The following is an 18,768-nucleotide window of genomic DNA, read 5'->3' on the forward strand; positions in this document are numbered from 1 at the left end:
GATTCATAGAGGCACATGTACCCCAATGTTTATAGCTGTTCTTCCAATAATAACCAAATTATGGAAAGAGCCCAAATGTCCATTAACCGATGAGTGGATAAAGAAGATGTGGTTTATATATACAATGGAATACTGCTTGGCAATGAGAAAGAAAGAAATCCTGCCATTTGCAACAATATGGATGGAACTGGAGGGTATTATGCTAAGTGAAATAAGTCAGAGAAAGACCGGTATGTTTTCAGTCATATGTGGATCTTGAGAAACTTTACAGAAGACCATGGGGGAAAGGAAGGAGGAAAAACAGTTTCAAACAGAGAGGTAGGCAAACCATAAGAGACCCTTAAATACAGAGAACAAACTGAGGGTTGATGGTTGAGGAGTGGGGGTGGGGGGAAGGGGAAAATGGGTGATGGGCATTGAGGAGGGCACTTGTTGGGATGAGCACTGGGTGTTGTATTGTATGTAAGCGATGAATCACAAGAATCTACCCCCAAAACCAAGAGCACACTGTATATACACTGTATGTTGGCCAACTTGACAATAAATTATATTTAAAAAAAAACAACAACAAAAATTGAGGCCCAGAAACATACCTAAGCAAAAGATAGCTAGTATAACCAGAGATGAGTTCATGTAGCCAGCCTATATTAACATTCAAGTACTCTATGCTTCAAAGTCTCATCTCTCAGCTTTATGAAGGACTGACCGATAGAGTGCTGCTTTTTAGTGGGTTTTACTTACATTTAAAAAAATTTTTTTTATTTGTTTAATTTACATCCAAGTTAGTATATGGTACAACAGTGATTTCAGGAGTAGATTTGTTAATGCCCCTTACCTATTTAGCCCATCCCCCGCTCCCACAACCTCTCTAGTAACCCTCTGTTCTCCATGTTTAGGAGTCTCTTATGTTTTGTCCTCTTCCCTGGTTTTATATTATTTTTGCTTCCCTTCCCTTCTGTTCATCTGTTTTGTATCTTGAAGTCCTCATATGAGTGAAGTCATATGATATTTGTCTTTCTCTGACTAATTTCGCTTAGCATAATCCCTCTAGTTCCATCCACGTAGTTGCAAATGGCAAGATTTCATTCTTTTTGATTGCCAAGTAGTACTCCATTGTATATATATACCACATCTTGTTTATCCATTCATCCATTTATGGATATTTGCGCTCTTTCCATACTTTGGCTGTTGTTGATAGTGCTGCTATAAACATGGGGGTGCATGTGTCCCTTCAAAACAGCATACCTGTGTCCTATGGATAAATACCTAGTAGTGCAATTGCTGGGTAGGGTAGTTCTATTTTTAATTTGTTGAGGGAAGTGCATACTGTTTTCCAGAGTGGCGGCACCAATTTGCATTCCCACCAGCAGTACAAAAGAGATCCTCTTTCTCCACATTCTCACCAAAATCTGTTGTTGCCTGAGTTGTTAATGTTAGCCATTCTGACAGGTGTGAGGTGATCATCTCATTGTGGTTTTGATTTGTATTTCCCTGCTGAGTGATGTTGAGCATTTTTTCATGTTTCAGTGGCCATATGGATGTCTTCCTTGGCATTCATGTCTTTTCATGTCTATTCATGTCTTTTGCCCATTTCTTCACTGGATTATTTGTTTTTTGGGTGTTGAGTTTGATAAGTCCTTTATAGATTCTGGATATTAACCCTTTATCTGATATGTCATTTGCAAATAACTTCTCCCATTCTCCCTTTTAGTTTTGCTGATTGTTTCCTTCACTGTGCAGAAGCTGCTTATTTTCATGAGGTCCCAATACTTCATTTTTGCTTTTGTTTCCCTTGCCTCTGGAAATGTGTTGAGTAAGAAGTTGCTGTGGCCAAGGTCAAAGAGGTTTTTGCCTGCTTTTCTCTTGAGGATTTTGATGGTTTCCTGTCTTACATTGAGGTCTCTCGTCCATTTTGAGTTTACTTTTGTGTATGGTATGAGGCCAACGTGATAACTGCTACACTATGGAAACCCACAATCCTGTTTCCACCTGGTTCCGAAATGTTTTTGTGTATGGTGTAAGAAAGTGGTCCAGATTCATTTTTCTTCATGTCGCTGTCCAGTTTTCCCAGCACCACTTGCTGAAGAGACTGTCTTTGTTCCATTGGATATTCTTTCCTGCTTTGTCAAAGATTTGTTGGCCACACGTTTGTGGGTCCATTTCTGGGTTCTCCATTCTGTTCCATTGATCTGAGTGTCTGTTTTTGTGCCAGTACCATACTGTCTTGATGATTACAGCTTTGTAATACAGCTTGAAGTCCAGGTTTGTGATGCCTCCTGCTTTGGTTTTCTTCAAGATTGCTTTGGCTATTCAGGGTCTCTGTGGTTACATACAAATTTTAGGGTTGTTTGTTCTAGCTCTGTGAAAAATGCTGGTGTTATTTTGATAGGGATTGCATTGAATATGTAGATTGCTTGGGTAGTATCAACATTTTAACAATATTTGTTCTTCCTATCCAGAAGCATGGAATATTTTTGGGGTGTGTGTGTGTCTTCTTCAATTTCTTTCATAAGTTTTCTATAGTTTTCAGTGTATTGATTTTTCACCTCTTTGGTTAGATTTATTCCTAGGTATTTTATGGGTTTTGGTGCAATTGTAAATGGGATCGATTCCTTGATTTCTGTTGCTTCATTGTTGGTGTATAGGAATGCAACCGATTTCTGTGTGTTGATTTTATATCCTGCAACTTTGCTGAATTCATGAATCAATTCTAGCAGTTTTTTGGTGGAATCTTTTGGGTTTTCCGTATAGAATATCATGTCATCTGCGAAGAGTGAAAGTTTGGCCTCCTCCTGGCCGATTTGGATGCCTTTTATTTCTTTGTGTTGTCTGATTGCAGAGGCTAAGCCTTCCACTACTGTGTTGAATAACAGTGGCGAGGGTGGACATGTATGTCTTGTTCTTGACCTTAGGGGGAAAGCTCTCAGTTTTTCCCCATTGAAGATGATATTAGTGTTGGGTCGTTCATATATAGCTTTTATGATCTCCACCTATGTTCCTTCTATCCTTACTTTCTTGAGGGTTTTTATCAAGAAACGATGCTGTATTTTGTCAAATGCTTTCTCTGCATCTATTGAGGGGATCATATGGTTCTTGTCCTTTCTTTTATTGGTGTGATGAATCACATTGATTTGTGGATGTTGAACCAGCCCTGCATCTCAGGTATAAATCCCAATTGGTCGTGGTGAATAATTTTCTTAATGTATTGTTGGATCCCATTGGCTAATATCTTGTTGAGGATTTTTGCATCCATGTTCATCAGGGAAATTAGTCTATATTTCTCCTTTTTTAGTGGGTTCTTTGTCTGGTTTTGGAATCAAGGTAATGCTGGCTTCATAGAAAGAGTTTGGAACTTTTCCTTCCATTTCTATTTTTGGAACAGCTTCAAGAGAATAGGTGTTAACTCTTCCTTAAATGTTTGGTAGAATTCTCCTGGAAAGCCATCTGGCCCTGGATTCTTGTTTTTTGGCAGATTTTTGGTTACTAATTTGATTTCTTTACTGGTTATGGGTCTGTTCAAATTCTTTATTTTTCTGGTTTCAGTTTTGGTAGTGTATATGCTTCTAGGAATTTGCCCATTTCTTCTAGATTGCCCATTTTATTGGCATATAATGGCTCATAATATTCATTATTGTTTTTATTTCTGCTGTGTTGGTTGTGATCTTTCCTCTTTCATTCTTGATTTTATTTATTTGGGTCCTTTCCTTTTTCTTTTTGATCAAACTGGCTAGGGGTTTATCAATTTTCTTTAATTATTTCAAAGAACCAGCTTCTGGTTTCATTGATCTACCATTTTTTTTGTTTCAATAGCAGTGATTTCTGCTTTAATCTTTATTATTTCCTGTCTTCTACTGGTTTGGGGTTTTATTTGCTGTCCTTTTTCCAGCTCCTTAAGGTATAAGGTTAGGTTGTATATCAGAGACCTTTTTTTTACTTCTCAAGGAAGGCCTGGGTTACTATATACTTCCCTCTTATGACTGCCTTTGCTGCATCCCAGAGGTTTTGGGTTGTGGTGCTATCATTTTCATTGGCTTCCATGTACTTCTTAACTTCCTCTTTAACTTCTTGGTTACCCCATTCATTCTTTAGTAGGACGGTCTTTAGTCTCCAAGTATTTATCTTTCCACATTTTTTTCTTGTGGTTGATCTTGAGTTTCATAGCGTTGTGGTCTGAAAATATCCACAGTATGATCTCGATCTTTTTGTACTTGTTGAGGGCTGATTCGTGTCCCAGTATGTGGTCTATTCTGGAGAACGTTTCATGTGCACTGGAGAAGAATGTATATTCTGCTTTAAGATGAAATGTTCTGAATATATCTGTTAAGTCCATCTGGTCCAATGTCATTCAAAGCCATTGTTTCCTTGTTGATTTTTTGATTAGATGATCTCTCCATTGTTGTGAGTGGGTGTTGAAGTCTCCTACTATTATTGTATTCCTATTGATGAGTTTCTTTATGTTTGTGATTAATTGATTTATATATTTGGGTGCTATCACATTTGGCACATAAATGTTTACAATTGTTAGGTCTTCTTGGTCTATAGACCCCTTGATTATGATATAATGCCCTTCTGCATCTCTTGATACAGTCTTTATTTTAAAGTCTAGATTGTCTGATATAAGTGTAGCTACTCCAGCTTTCTTTTGTTGACCATTAGCATGATAGATGGTTCTCCATCCCCTTATTTTCAATCTGAAGGTGTCTTTAGATCTAAAGTGGGTCTCTTGTAAACAGCATGTAGATGGATCTTGTTTTCTTACCCATTCTGTTACCCTGTGTATTTTGATTGGAGCATTGAGCCCATTGATGTTTAGAGTGAGTACTGAAAGGTATGAATTTATTGCCATTATGATGCTTGTAGAGTTGGAGTTTCTGGTGGTATTCTCTGGTCTTTTCTAATCTTTGTTGCTTTTGGTATTTATTTATTTCTATATATATATTTTTCATGTTTTCTCCCCTCAGAGAGTCACACTTAAAATTTCTTGCAGGGCTGGTTTAGTGGTCACAAACTCCTTCAATTTTTGTTTGGGAAACTTTTTATCTCTCCTTCTATTTTGAATGACAGCTTTGCTGGATAAAGAATTCTTGGCTGCATATTTTTCTGATTCAGTACACTGAATATATCCTTCCACTCTTTTCTGGCCTGTCAAGTTTCTGTGGATAGATCTGCTGCAAACCTGATCTGTCTTCCCTTGTAGGTTAGGGACTTTTTTTCCCTGCTGCTTTCATGATTCTCTCCTTGCCCGAGTATTTTGTGAATTTGACTATGATATACCTTGTTGATGGTCGGTTTTTGTTGAATCTAATGGGGGTCCTCTGTGCTTCGTGGATTTTGATGTCTGTGTCCACAGGTTAGGAAAGTTTTCTGCTATGATTTGCTCACATAACCCTTCTACCCCTATTTCTCTCTCTCCCTCTTCTGGGACCCCTATGGTTCTGATGTTGTTCATATTTAATGAGTCACTGATTCCTCTAATTCTTAAATCGTGCCTTTTGCCTTAATCTCCTTCATTATTCTCTGTAAGTTTGTCCTCTATATCACTGATTCTCTGCTCTGCCTCATCCATCCTTGCTGCTGTGGCATCCATTTGAGATTGCAGCTCAGTTATAACATTTTTTATTTCATCCTGACTAGCTTTTACTTCTTTTATCTCTGCATAAAGGGATTCTAACCTATTTTCAACTCCAGCCTAGTATTCTTATTATTGTAATTTTAAATTCGGATTGAGACATCTTGCTTGTATCTGTGTTGTTTAAGTCCCTGGCTGTTGTTTCTTCCTGTGCTTTCTTTTAGGGTGAATTTCTTTGTTTCTTCATTTTGAAGGAAGAAAAGGAATTAGGTAAAAAGAAAAATTAAATTAAAACACACACACACACACACACACACACACAAAATCAAATAAATGATGCTAGATCCTAGGTGTGTTTTGGTCTGGGTGTTGAAAGGGGCTTGATAGATTAGAGAAAAAAAGGGGAAAGAAAAAAAATCATTTGAAAATTTTAAAAATGAATACACTGAAATCAAATAAAATGAAATGATGAAAGTAAAATAGAATTTGAAAAAATTTTGAAAATTTGAAAGAATTTTGAAAAAGTAAAAAATATAGTAGAAAAAATTAAATTTTCATAAAAATAAAAATATTTTCTCTTTCTGTATTCAAGAAAAAGAAAAATGAAAAAGAAAATTGAATAGATGGACCAGCAAACAGACTGAAATACGATTTGAAATTACTTTGTTTTCCCCTAGAATTCAAACTATGAAGTGCTTTACAGTCTGTAAACTAAGCAGGTGGAGAGATTTGTGTTCCTGAAGAGCGAGGTTGGCCCATTTGGGCAGGGCTTAGTGTAATGGCTCTGTTTATCCTCTAGATGGCGCTGCTTAGCTTACTGGGGTGGATTGTTGTGGTGCTTGTAGGTGTGTATGCACATGCACGGGAGCGGTGAAAATGGCATCACCCAGCTATCCAATCTCTAGTATTGGAACTCTGTTCTCCCCTATCAGCAATCACACACCTGTTCTTTGTCTTCAGCTTGCTTCCACTCCCTGCCTTTACCCTGTCCATGACCAAGCCTTAAGCAGCACCTCCCTCCTGAGTTTTATCTCAGGTGTGGCTGTGTTTTCTGACCCCTTATTTCTGAGGGACTGCGGTTTTAACCCATTCTGCCCCTCTGCAGGAGGATCTCACTGACAGTGGCTGGGTGCCGGCCGCACCCAGGAATGTTTGCAAGACCATGCTGCTGCCAATGCCCAGAGACTGTGGCTGGATGCCAGCCCACCCCAGAAAAAGCACACAATCGTGTAGCAGCAGTGTTTTAGGAATTATGGAAAACCACAACACACATCTAGCACCAGGCTTCACCCCCAATGACCTTGTTCCAGCACCAGCGAATGTGGTTGTTCTTCTGGGTCCACTGGGGCCTGTGCCTATGGGGAAGCCACACAGCCTCTACCAGATGTCCTCCCAGCAAGGGAACTGCCTCTCCCCATGTTGCCTGAAGACCCCCAGTCTTCACTCTGCTCCAGGATTCGCCCTTCTCACCAGGGCACCTCCAGATCGACCTGTGGAGTTTCAGACTGTGCTCCCCCTGTTTATAGTGTCTTAATGGAATTTAAATCCTCTCCTTTCTCCCTTTTTAGTTCAGTCCCTGTGGCTGTTTCCATTTTTCCACTTTCTCTCCAGCTGCTTTTTTTTTTGGTGGGGGGGTGTTTTTCCTATATTCTCTCCCCCCCCCCCCCCCCCCCCACCATCTCCATCCTCTCTCTGCATACAAAAATAGCTCCCTGCCCTCTGCGGCTTCTCTCTCCCCCAGTTCACCTCTCCACACTACATATCTGCTGAGTTCTACGGTTCTGGTTGTGCAGATTGTTGTGTTAACCCTCAAATCAGTTTTCTAGGTGTGCAGGATGGTTTAGTGTTGATCTGGCTATATTTCAGGGATGTGAGACCCCAAAAAAACTTCCATGCTCTTCTGCCATCTTGGCTCTTTCTGTTTTACTTTTAAAAGTGTATAACCGAGAATACATTCAGTTTAAGTATGTCAAAGGGTTTCCAAGACCATATTTTATAATTTATAGTAGCTACCAGCACTTACATAAATTGAATGTATTATGGGTTATATACTTATGTCAAAAAGTTTCAAGATAATATCTTATAATTTATAGTAGCTACCAACACTTTATTTTGCTAGATATACCATTAAACAATAAATAAGGTTTCCTTAATCACCATTTTAATATTTAAGGCTTTGCGGTAATCTTAGCAATTTGAGAATGTGTAAATATGTTTTTTGAGAAAATACAAATTATACTCTTCTCTACTTATTTTAGAATAACTTAGTCTTAAAAATTATTCAAAATTACCTAAAAAAAAATTTGGTTTGAGAACCACAGATAATTCATACTGGTCTTCTACTCAACTTCTCCCATTGTTTTTCATATCACTCAGAATAAAAACATAATCTTCCACCATATCCTACAAGACTCTATACTATCTAGTCCCCAAACCTGCAGCCTAAATTCTGCCCTCCCCCTGGCTTATTTCTTTTTAGCCGTAAAGGTCTAGCTTGCTGTTTCTCTTGCTGACCTCAGTCTTTACACTTGCTGTTTTGTCTGCAGACTTCACCTGGTTATTTGCACAAAGCTCCCTCCTTCCCTTCATGTCTCTGCTTAAATGGAGCCTCCTCAGAAAACATCCTGTCTAGAAGAGCCCTTGTTGATCCTCCGTTTTTCCCTAGTCTTTTAAATCCTGCTTTATTTTTCTTCACAGAATTTACCACTTCATGAAAGTGTTTATATATCAGTGGTTCTCAATCAGGAATGATTTTACTTGCCAGAGGACATTTGGCAATATCTGGAGACATTTTGGTTATCATAACAGGGAGAACGTTACTGGCATCTAGGGGGTGGAGGCCAGAGATGCTTCTAAACATCCTACAGTGCACAGGACAGACTCTGCAATAAACGTATCTGCCCCAAAATGTCAATAGAATTGAGATTGAGAAACTTCTTTAATTTTTTTTTTTTTTTTTTTGAGAGACAGAACATGAACAGGGAAGGGGCAGCGTGAGCAGGAGACACAGAATCCAAAGCAGGCTCCAGGTTCTGAGCTGTCAGCACAGAGCCCAACGCAGGGCTCAAACTTGCAAACTGCGAGGTCATGACCTGAGGTGAGTCAGATGCTTAACCTACTGAGCCACCCAGGTGCCTCAAGAAACTCTTAAATAAATCATTTGTCTCCCCAGGATTAATACAAACTCCATGGGAGGTTGTGTCCGTTGCTCAGTTATTCCCAAAGCCTAGCTTTTAATGCATTTATATATTAAATGGAGTTCAGATCCACACTTTCCAAAATACTATACCAAACATGTGTATGGTCTTCCTTCCTGTTGTCTCCAATGACTAGAAAAGTCTCTTTGACCTTCTTAGATGCTCTGCAAATCCTAGATCAATTGGAATACTAGCACTCACTAGGAAGAACTTAAGAAGTTATATTCTCTGATCTACATTAATCTATAATACATAACTATTCTTTATAACTTAAACTAAGAATTCTCAGAAACTTAACATAGTGATGTTAATCATGTCTTTAAACCACAGTATTGTGGGATCTATCACTTTCATGGTGTTGCTTGGCAAGCCTTATGTATGAGAGAATATATTGCTTCATCATTTTAGACTTAAATCATAACTCTGTTTTGAATTATTTGGGTTTCATTACATAACTGTCTCTTTTTCTCCTACCCATTAGGTCAGTGACCCAGTTGCAGCTAATTTGGTCTCAATACCCAGATGTTCCTTTTCTCCAAAAAGGAGCTTTGACTATCAGATGGGTCCATGAGTTTTGAGGAAGAAACTGATGTGATCTTTTCTGAATGTGAAGGCCCTTCTATATCTAAGGTACAATTTAGAATTATGTTCATAGTTAGTATACGTAAGTCCACAATCTCTAGCCTAATGGTAGCAAATAAATGGCCCTTGTAACAATTCGACATCATTCTCTTTCCCAACTTAAGACAAACATGTTAATCGTGTTCTCCCTGTCCTGCTGAAACCCCCAAATCTCCAAGTGGCTACTACTAGCTATCAGAATTGTCATAAGCAATGAAATCTGATACTGTTTATGATTTAAAATACCACAGAAGCTGCATGCATGAGTGTGCTACCATTGGCCAGGAATCCTAAATTTTATCATCTGTTGGTAAAATCTTAGTATGAACTTAGGCACAAGGATATCACTTTCAGTAATCTTAAAAATTCCTCATTTCTTCAGGATAAGTAATCTATTGTTAAAAACTTTGAGAGAGTAATGCTATCCTCTATCTCAATAACTTTTATATATTTCAGCTTTATTAGGAAGTTCCTGGAGCACCTTATATTCATCATCTGATGTATTGGCTGTTCCTGACAAAATCTGGAAAGTGTCTCCTTCAGGTCTTTATGATCTTTTCCATTCTTCAACACTTGCAATCACTAGCTTTGAGTCTAAAAAAGAAAATCTAAATGCCAAACTCAGGAACACACTTTAGCACACAACTCTCATCTGCTCTGACTTTTTCCCCTATGGTCAACCTGACATTAGACTTGCATATTTTCTTTCAGGTTCATTGATCTAACAGTGGACCCAGTTCAGCATTGCAACATTGAAAGGTGTTCCTGTGTACAGAAACAGATGAATGTGTCCCCAAATATTCCAGGACATAAGTATGGCTCTGTGGCTGACTTACCCTCCATACTCTACAGGACCAATATCCTGGTATGTGATTTTTGTATATTTATTAACATCTACTCTGTCAGTAATCTAGTACCTTAGGGAAAAGGGGGGCATACCTAGCCAATTAGATATGCTGAGCCCAGTTTCATGAGCTTTATTTAATGGTGATTCTTGAAATAAAAAATTTACACTTTATTCAGAAAGAAATTTATGGACAATTTACTTTTGAATATTAGCATTTAAAAGCTAATACCAAATATCTCCTGTCATCTTCTAAGATAAAGCTCATCCAGAGATCCAAGTCAGAAAACTTGGCAATGTGAATTTTAATACTCAGCCACAAGCCACAAGGAAGCACTTCCTTTAGGGGAATGGCCAGGATCTGATGTTTTCAGCCAGTCCTCTGCTGCCCTCTTTCAGGTATATATGTCCAGCAACTCCCATTTCAACAGTAGCCTCCAATTTCCCTGTCCCTATCACTTCTCCTACTTTGTAAACTCCCTAAAGCAGATTTTTGTTTCCTTCAAAGGTGACAACTGGGAGATAGGGACATATCCACACAATTTACACTGTCTGATCAAGAGGGCATGCAAACAGCATTTGGAAAGAAGAGTTTGGAGTATCATCAGTCCATATTCTTCTTTGCTGGGGGCAAAACCTTGAAACAGTGGAAGAGCCAATCCTGAGTTCCTGACCCAATCTCAGGATAAAAATAGGAAAATTAATATTCAACATATCACCCTGAACGATTCTAAATAAGTGGTCTTCAAACTAGTTCCCAGATGACAAGGCTCATGAGAGCAAATGGATGTGGAAACCATAAGTATGGATACTCAAAGCAGTACCATGTCCATTTTAGAGGGTGCATTTTGTCTCTTATTACTGTTTAACAGACACCTTTATACTAACATCCAGATGGGGCTCCTGGGTGGCTCAGTTGGTTAAGCGGCCGACTTCAGCTCATGATCTCACAGTCCGTGAGTTCGAGCCCTGCATCGGGCTCTGTGCTGACAGCTCAGAGCCTGGAGCCTGTTTCAGATTCTGTGTCTCCCTCTCTCTGACCCTCCCCCGTTCATGCTCTGTCTCTGTCTCAAAAATAAAATAAACGTTAAAAAAAATTACAAAAAAAAACCAAAACATCCAGATAACATGGATTTTTTTTTTTTTTTTAGATCAATGGACTTCCCTTCTTCTGAGACGTATGCCTCAGGTGAGAAACAACCCATCTGTAAGCAACTTTAACAGTAACCAGACCATAACTCCATTATATAGTTATGGTGACTCCTCAGAAGTCCAAACTGTCCAATGAATTTTGAAGACCCTTCTCTGCCAAGTTGAGCTTGACCGTATCTGGGAAGCCGATCTGGTTGTCTGTACATCAGCATGGGAAACTGCTTATCTGACTTCAAACCAGAGTAACCATCTAAAAAGTGAGTCTGAAAAGAATATACAGCAGATATGCTGGGAATTACTTTTTTTTGTTGTTAAAAACTGTCCTTCCTGTGAGAGGACCCAATCCATCCAAAATCATTGTCAGCAAGACTCATTCTTTAACCACCAAACCAGTGCCTTGGATTCATTATAAGAATGAGGTTGCTCAGGTGTCATTCATTGAATTATCGACATGCTCAGCACTATTCTTTTAGTCTCATGACTAGATTTATTAGTTTAAGACCAAGTCACAATCACAAGTCCAATAATTCCATTTAAAGGAAAGGGAAACGATAACCAACGGGTATATGGAGATGTACTAATACAGTATGTCTCAAACTGCAGTATGCCTGATGGGTTTAAGACTTAAATTTCAGGGCCCCACCGAGATTCCAATTTAGTAGATTAGAATATGATCTGAGAATCTATTTTTAACAAGCTCCCGGCTGCTGCTACTGCTGCTGGTCCTCAGACCCTATACAGTGGGGTAAAACTCCACTCTCCTAACATATTTGGGATGTAATGACTTAAATACTAGCATATTGAAACTCACCAGAGGGGCACCCGGTAAAATTATCTGCACCCCCCAAATTTAAGCTAAAAGCCTTTTTTATGGTATTGAATGATTTTCCTCTCCTAAACTCAAAAAAAAAAAAAAAAATCCATGTTACCTTGATGTCATGTTAATATAAAGGTATTATTAAACGGCTATTGAGGTTTTGTTTTATTTTGCTTTGGCAAAATGTGTTTTACGGCAGTGGCTTTTCAAATTTTTCTGTGCATATGAATCACCTTTGAATATCTTACTAAAATGCAGTCTAGTTCAGCCTGTCTGGCCTGAGGCTTTAGATTCTACATTTCTAACAAGCTCCTAGGCTCTGAAACCTTTACCTATTACTGTTAAGTCTAAAGATTACTGTGATTATCAATTTTCAAAATACATCGGACTCAGGGTGATACCCCCTCCCCCCCCAGGTGAAACTTGCAATGTTGAGCGATGCCTGAGACTTAAGCAGAAAAGTGGTTTCAGGAAGAGGTGTACGTGGTGAGGACATTAGAATGCTACCCCAGCTGTTTCTGCAAATTTTACCAGTGATCAGTGACCACCCAATCTTAGGCATTGGGATGTGGCATAAAACTTGACTGCCATAAATCTTAAGTGTGGGGCCTATACACCAGTATTTTGGATCCAGTACAGCAGCCATATCTCATTTTGTTGCACTTTGCAGATACTGTGGGTTTTTTTGTTTTTTGTTTTTTTTACAAATTGAAGGTTTGTATTTTAAACTTAATTATAATTGTTATGGCGACCTGGGATCTTTGATGTTACTGTAATTGTTTGGGGTTCCATAAACCATGACCATGTAAGAGGGCAAAATTAATGGATAAATGTTACATGTGGTCTGACTGCTCCCTAACTTGGCTGTTCTGCACCTCTCTCCAGGCTTTCTTGTTAGGGACTCATGCAGCTGGTGACTCTCGGTTGAAACTGGTGCTCACCGACCATTCTGAAAATCCTAGGGCCCTTTGGAACAATGCTAAATGTACTCTGCCTGTGCTCTGTGCTCTATAAGTGGAAGAACAAAGCCTGGATGACAGTACATCTGTTTACAACATGGTTTACTGAATACTGATGAGACCTGCTCAAAAAAAAGTTCCTTTCAAAATATTACTACTGATTTGACAATGTTGAATGCATCTGGTCCACCCAAGAACTCTAACAGAGATAGACAATATGCATATTATTTTCATGTCTAACACAGCATCGATTTTGCAGCCCATGGATCAAGGAGTCATTTCGACTTTCAAGTCTTCTAATTTAAGAAATGCACTTCATAAGGTTGGCATAGTGATTCCTCTTACTGATCTGGGCAAAGTACACTGAAAACCTTCTGGAAAGAATTCACCATTTTAGATGCCATTGAAAACATTCATGATTAATGGGAAGGGGTCAAAGTATCCACATGAACAGGAGTTGGGAAGAAGGTGATTAGAACCCTCTGGAATAATTTTTGAAGGGTGTCAAGACGCAAGTGGAATCTAAAAATGTGACTAAACTGCTGCCATCTCCTAATATCTCAACGGATGAGGAGTCACCTCTTATGAACAAAGACAGTGGTTTCTTGAGATAGAATCTGTCCCTGGTGAGGATGCTGTGAAGACTTGAAATGACAACAGACTTAGAAATATTCCATAAACTCAGTTGATGCACAGCAGCAGAGTTTAAGATGGACTCTAATTTTGAAAGAGGTTCTAATGTGGATAAAATGCTAACAGCACTGCCTGCTAATCTTTCATTGGACGGAGAGTTGATGTGGCAAACTTCGTTAAGAAATTGCCACAGCCATCCCGACCTTGAACTACCACCACTCGGAGCAGTCAGCAGCCAGCAGCATCAAAGCAAGACCCTCCACTAGCAAAAAGATTACAACTTGCTGAAAGCTTAGATGATAGCATTTTTACCAACCACATATTAAGGCATGTGCATTGCTTCTTTAAACACAATGCTATTATACTACATTGTAAACGTATGCACTAGGAAACCAAAATAGCCATTTGACTCCCTTTACTACAACATTCACTTTATTGCAGTGGTCTGGAACTGAATCCCCAGGATCTCTGACGTAGGCCTGTATACTGAAATAGGTTACACTATATTTATAAAAAGCTGCTCCTTCCTTGAAAATGGTCTTTGGGAATCAGGTCAACCATGTTCTATGAGCAAGTCCATCATTCGGCACTTGATTCAACCTCTTCAAATCTTTTCAGCTTGAGACTGCCCACTGAATTGGCCCACTAAAACACTAACAGAAGTGTTAAGGGCTGGCAGCTCCTTAGAAAGGAAATGTTTAAATATTCCTTAAAATGGTAGAACTAAACCCATCTACCACTCTTTAGGACATGCAGATCTTTAAAATTCTGTATGTTTATAATTTTATAATCATATATATATCATCTTCATAATGTTTTGTAGTACTTAAAAAGTGTAATTCTACTTGACAAAGATTTGAAGCCACTAAATTGGTAAGTCAATTAATTGGTTGGTAGATACCAAAACCTAGTCAATATATATTGCTATTTATCTTCTATCACACACAGTTTACTTCTTCCCATCCCTAACCCATTAGCACCAGATGCTATTAGGCTGTTTCTCTTCCTCTTGAAAACTTGTCTTTGGTGACTTTCAACAGTTACCTTTAGCCTTATATTTTTCTAAGTATTTCTTCAAAAATGAGGCTCCCACACTTAATGGTGACCCAAAACTGTTTTCAGAACCCAAAGTTAAAATGAGGTCAATCTGGAGGGGAACACAAACTCAAATTACAGCCTGTCTTAGACACTGAATTTTGCTGGACACCGATAGCAACAATTCCACATTTTGGAAAAGTGAGCAGTGTTAGTAATACTTTAAAAAATCAACACTGAAAATAAAAATCTCAATGTATGGGCAGATGACAAGTGATAGGAATTTTAGAAGAAATCTAAAGGAAAGAGATAATGTCCTAAGGAAAAAAGGTAAAAATCAAATGAGAAAATTGAGGAAATGGAAAGAAAAGACCACTTAAGGATTATAAAAGTTATATTTATTCACGATGCTACATTTATTGCATTCCCTTAGAAAAATGGAGAACTGTTTATGTACCCAATTTGCACATATAAAACTTTATACAAATTATGTGTAGCACATAAAGGCCTCTGGTACAGCTAAAATCCTGACACTACAATTTGGGTAAATCCTGCTTCAGGGTCTCCAGTTTATCAAGTCTGTTCAGAGAAAATAAACACTGGTATTATACTCAATCTTGCCATTCACACTTAGAAATTATTTTAAAATATAAAATTTTCACTCTAAAAACTCAAAAAAGGTAAACTGGAAGGGGACACACTTTGTTACCGATTTCAATTTAACAGTATGACAAATTCATACCTTATTTTGGCTGGGTCTTTTTTTAAAAAACTATCACCTTAGTTTTGACATTCTTTCTAAGTTGTGGCTGCTTCAAGAAGGTAGTATGTCAAAACATTTACCAAACAGTAAAAATAATATTCCTTTTACAAAATGGTACAATAACACATTACAGAACCAGAAAATACTAAATGTCTTTGGCTATACAACTAAAAGGCCAGTCTTCCAACAGAATAGGGCATATTCACACCTCAGAACCAACTACAGACACAAAGCATAACAGAAATATGCATAGAATTTAAGGATAATTTGTCTTGCCTTTTTTTCCATTCTACCCATATAATAATCAAGGAGAATGCAATTTACATAATCTTCCCAGATGAGACTCCATATAGCACTACAAAGATACCCAAATTTCTGCAAAGGCAAAGTGAATTAAAACAATTACACAACTAAGACCAAAGGGACAAATGTTTGTTATCTGCAATTTTAGTTGTTTGCTTGTTTTTTTAAGCTTCTTTTTTTAAGCTTTGAGTGTAAAATCATAGCTGATAAACAAAAAGTCACAATCTTCACAAATGAAACAATAGAAAAATAAATCAAATGAAACATTTATTAATAAATGAAGCCTGTTTTATTCAAGTGTTAATGATAAAAAAAATTTCAGCACAGCTGTTGCATTTAAAAAAGTGAAACTACATACTATGTTTCTAGCTCAGTAAACAGATGAACCTGATGTCTTTGAATGACATAACAATTGAGCATTGTACAGTACATCTTATGAAGACCCGTAAATTAACGAACTACTGGTTTAAAGTTAGTGATTATGAAACAAATATGTATTCATAGTTTCAGCTTCTTTTTTCTTCCTCGACCATCAGGTGCTCCATCCATTTTACGTTTCTGTGTCTACAAATGAACAGAAGGATTGCTTTTCAGCACAAGACAATAAAGGTAAAACCTAGACTATTTTTACTTTATTAATAATTGCTACATAATAATATGTATTTAGCCTTTCTTACCTATTATAATCTTAATACTCCAAATAGTCTTATCTACTCACTTTACTAACACAAATTTTATTGCTAATGAAACGATTTACAATAAGCAATAGTGAGTCAACACATCAAACCAGTATAACATGCCCTACCAAAAGAATGCAGTACTACTTTATGAAGTTACATAAATACCATTTATGTATTCATTTATTCATGACTTTTTAAATTATTAAACCTAAATAAAAATGACATTTTTTTCTCTTAAAATATCTGTATTCACATTGCTAAGATATCACTGGGACAATAAGCCAAATCTTGGAAGTTTACATATTCTAAAATTGTAACTTGTACTCCTCAATGTCAACTGTAAGCTCCTGGCATTCACAGGACAGGCCTTCCTAGGTTTTCATGAATGCCCAAATTATGAACTACCATCCGATTCCCCACAGAATGCATAAAGCAATTTAAAAAAAAAAAAAAAAAAAAGGACTAACACCTCAATGATAGCTAAGTAATGTTCAAATTCTTACAAAGAAAAGTCTCTAAGAATGTTATTTACATATTCATGAATACTTACAGAAGGTTTTGGTCCTCTCTTCTTTTTCTCTGCCTTCTCTTTTTCTTCTAGTTCCATGTTTTCTCTTTCAATCAAGGTAATTAAGGTGTTACACCTCCTCTGGAGTTCCTGAATTGTAAAAATAAATTTATATGGTAAACATGTATTTTCCATTGTTTTCATAATACCCAAGTTATAAAGCTATAATGTTTTGGGGTGCCTGAGTGGCTCGAGTGTCTAACTCTTGATTTCAGCTCAGGGTCAGGCTCTATGCTTAGCATGGAACATGCTTGAGATTCTTTCTCCCTCTCCCCCCACTCATGTACTCCCTAAAATAAAAAGAAAATTGTAATGTTTTAATGTAATATAAAATCATTTACACACCCCCCATAGATAAAATGTATAAAACAGACCTAACAGCAACTGAATCACTCTTTAATTATATTTATAATGCATTTATAGTGCAACATTTCCCAAACAAAGATACACAAGAGACGCCCTTAGTGAAAAATAACCTCCAGAGGTCAAACACAAAAAGACTGTGCACCGTCCTCCATCTTAAAGAGTGACAACATAAATACGCTGAGAGAAATCTTACTATGAAAGATGTTTAAACTTTGCTTATCCTTGTATATCCCAAACCTAAAACTACAGAACATTTTTAGCATTTTCATCCTAAATAAAACAAGATGGAAGTTAAAAGCTCAGAAGCAGTAAAATGCACAATAAAAAGAGGAATTAATTCACTGAAGCCCAACTTTCCTGAATTACAACTTTAGGAACTTGCTTATCAAAAACAGCTTTTTAAAATAATCCAGACTCAACATCCAAATGGGCAGAGGCCTAAGTACAAGTTCTTTCTTTATAGAAATGTGTTCATTTATGGGAATGCAAGCTGGTGCAGCCGAAAACAGTATGGAGGTTCCTCAAAAAACTAAAAATAGAACTACCCTACGACCCAGCAGTTGCACTATTAGGCATTTATCCATGGGATACAAGTGTGCTGTTTTGAAGGGACACATGCACCCCCATGTTTACAGCAGCACTATCAACAACAGCCAAAGTATGGAAAGAGCCCAAATGTCCATCAATGGATGAATGGATAAAGATGTGGTATATATATATGTATATGTATATATACATACACACAATGGAGTATTACTCAGCAATCAAAAGGGATGAAATCTTGCCATTTGCAACCACGTGGATGGAACTGGAGGGTATTATGCTAAGTGAAATTAGAGAAAGACAAAAATCATAGGACTTCACTCATATGAGGACTTTAAGAGACAAAACAAATGAACATAAGGGAAAGAAAAATGTAAAAACAGGGAAGGGGGACAAAACAGAAGAGACTCATAAATATGGAGAACAAACAGGGTTACTACAGGGGTTGTGGGAGGGGGGCTAAATGGGTAAAGGGGCACTAGGGAATCTACTCTTGAAATCATTGTTGCACTATATGCTAATTTGGATGCAAATTTTAAAAAATAAAATTAAAAAAAATGTTCATTTAGAAAACCAAAATTTTCTGAACAATTCAAGTTTTAAATTATGATCATCACATTCAAAAGGTGGAACTGATGGTGATGCTTCCCATTTAGAACCTGATTAAAATTAATATCAAAAACTAGTGCTTATCAGACGTAGTGATGTTATAAGATAG

General features: G+C 37.5%; 1 protein-coding gene across 1 annotated transcript in view; it reads right to left on the reverse strand.

Annotated features, from left to right (window-relative positions):
• Positions 1–15,203: 15,203 nt before the first annotated feature.
• SMARCA5 (SNF2 related chromatin remodeling ATPase 5) overlaps positions 15,204–18,768 on the reverse strand; it is a 38,467-nt gene continuing 34,902 nt past the window's right edge. Inside the window, exons 23-24 of the mRNA XM_040473097.1 lie at positions 17,124–17,231; positions 15,204–16,457 (exon numbers count right to left, since the gene is read on the reverse strand). Coding sequence (XP_040329031.1) covers positions 16,392–16,457; positions 17,124–17,231 — 174 coding nt within the window. The 3' untranslated portion in view covers positions 15,204–16,391. The remainder of the gene's footprint in view (positions 16,458–17,123; positions 17,232–18,768) is intronic.

Source organism: Herpailurus yagouaroundi, unplaced genomic scaffold (assembly GCF_014898765.1).
Source record: "Herpailurus yagouaroundi ecotype Mexico unplaced genomic scaffold, PumYag 28, whole genome shotgun sequence".
Lineage (NCBI taxonomy): Eukaryota > Metazoa > Chordata > Mammalia > Carnivora > Felidae > Herpailurus > Herpailurus yagouaroundi.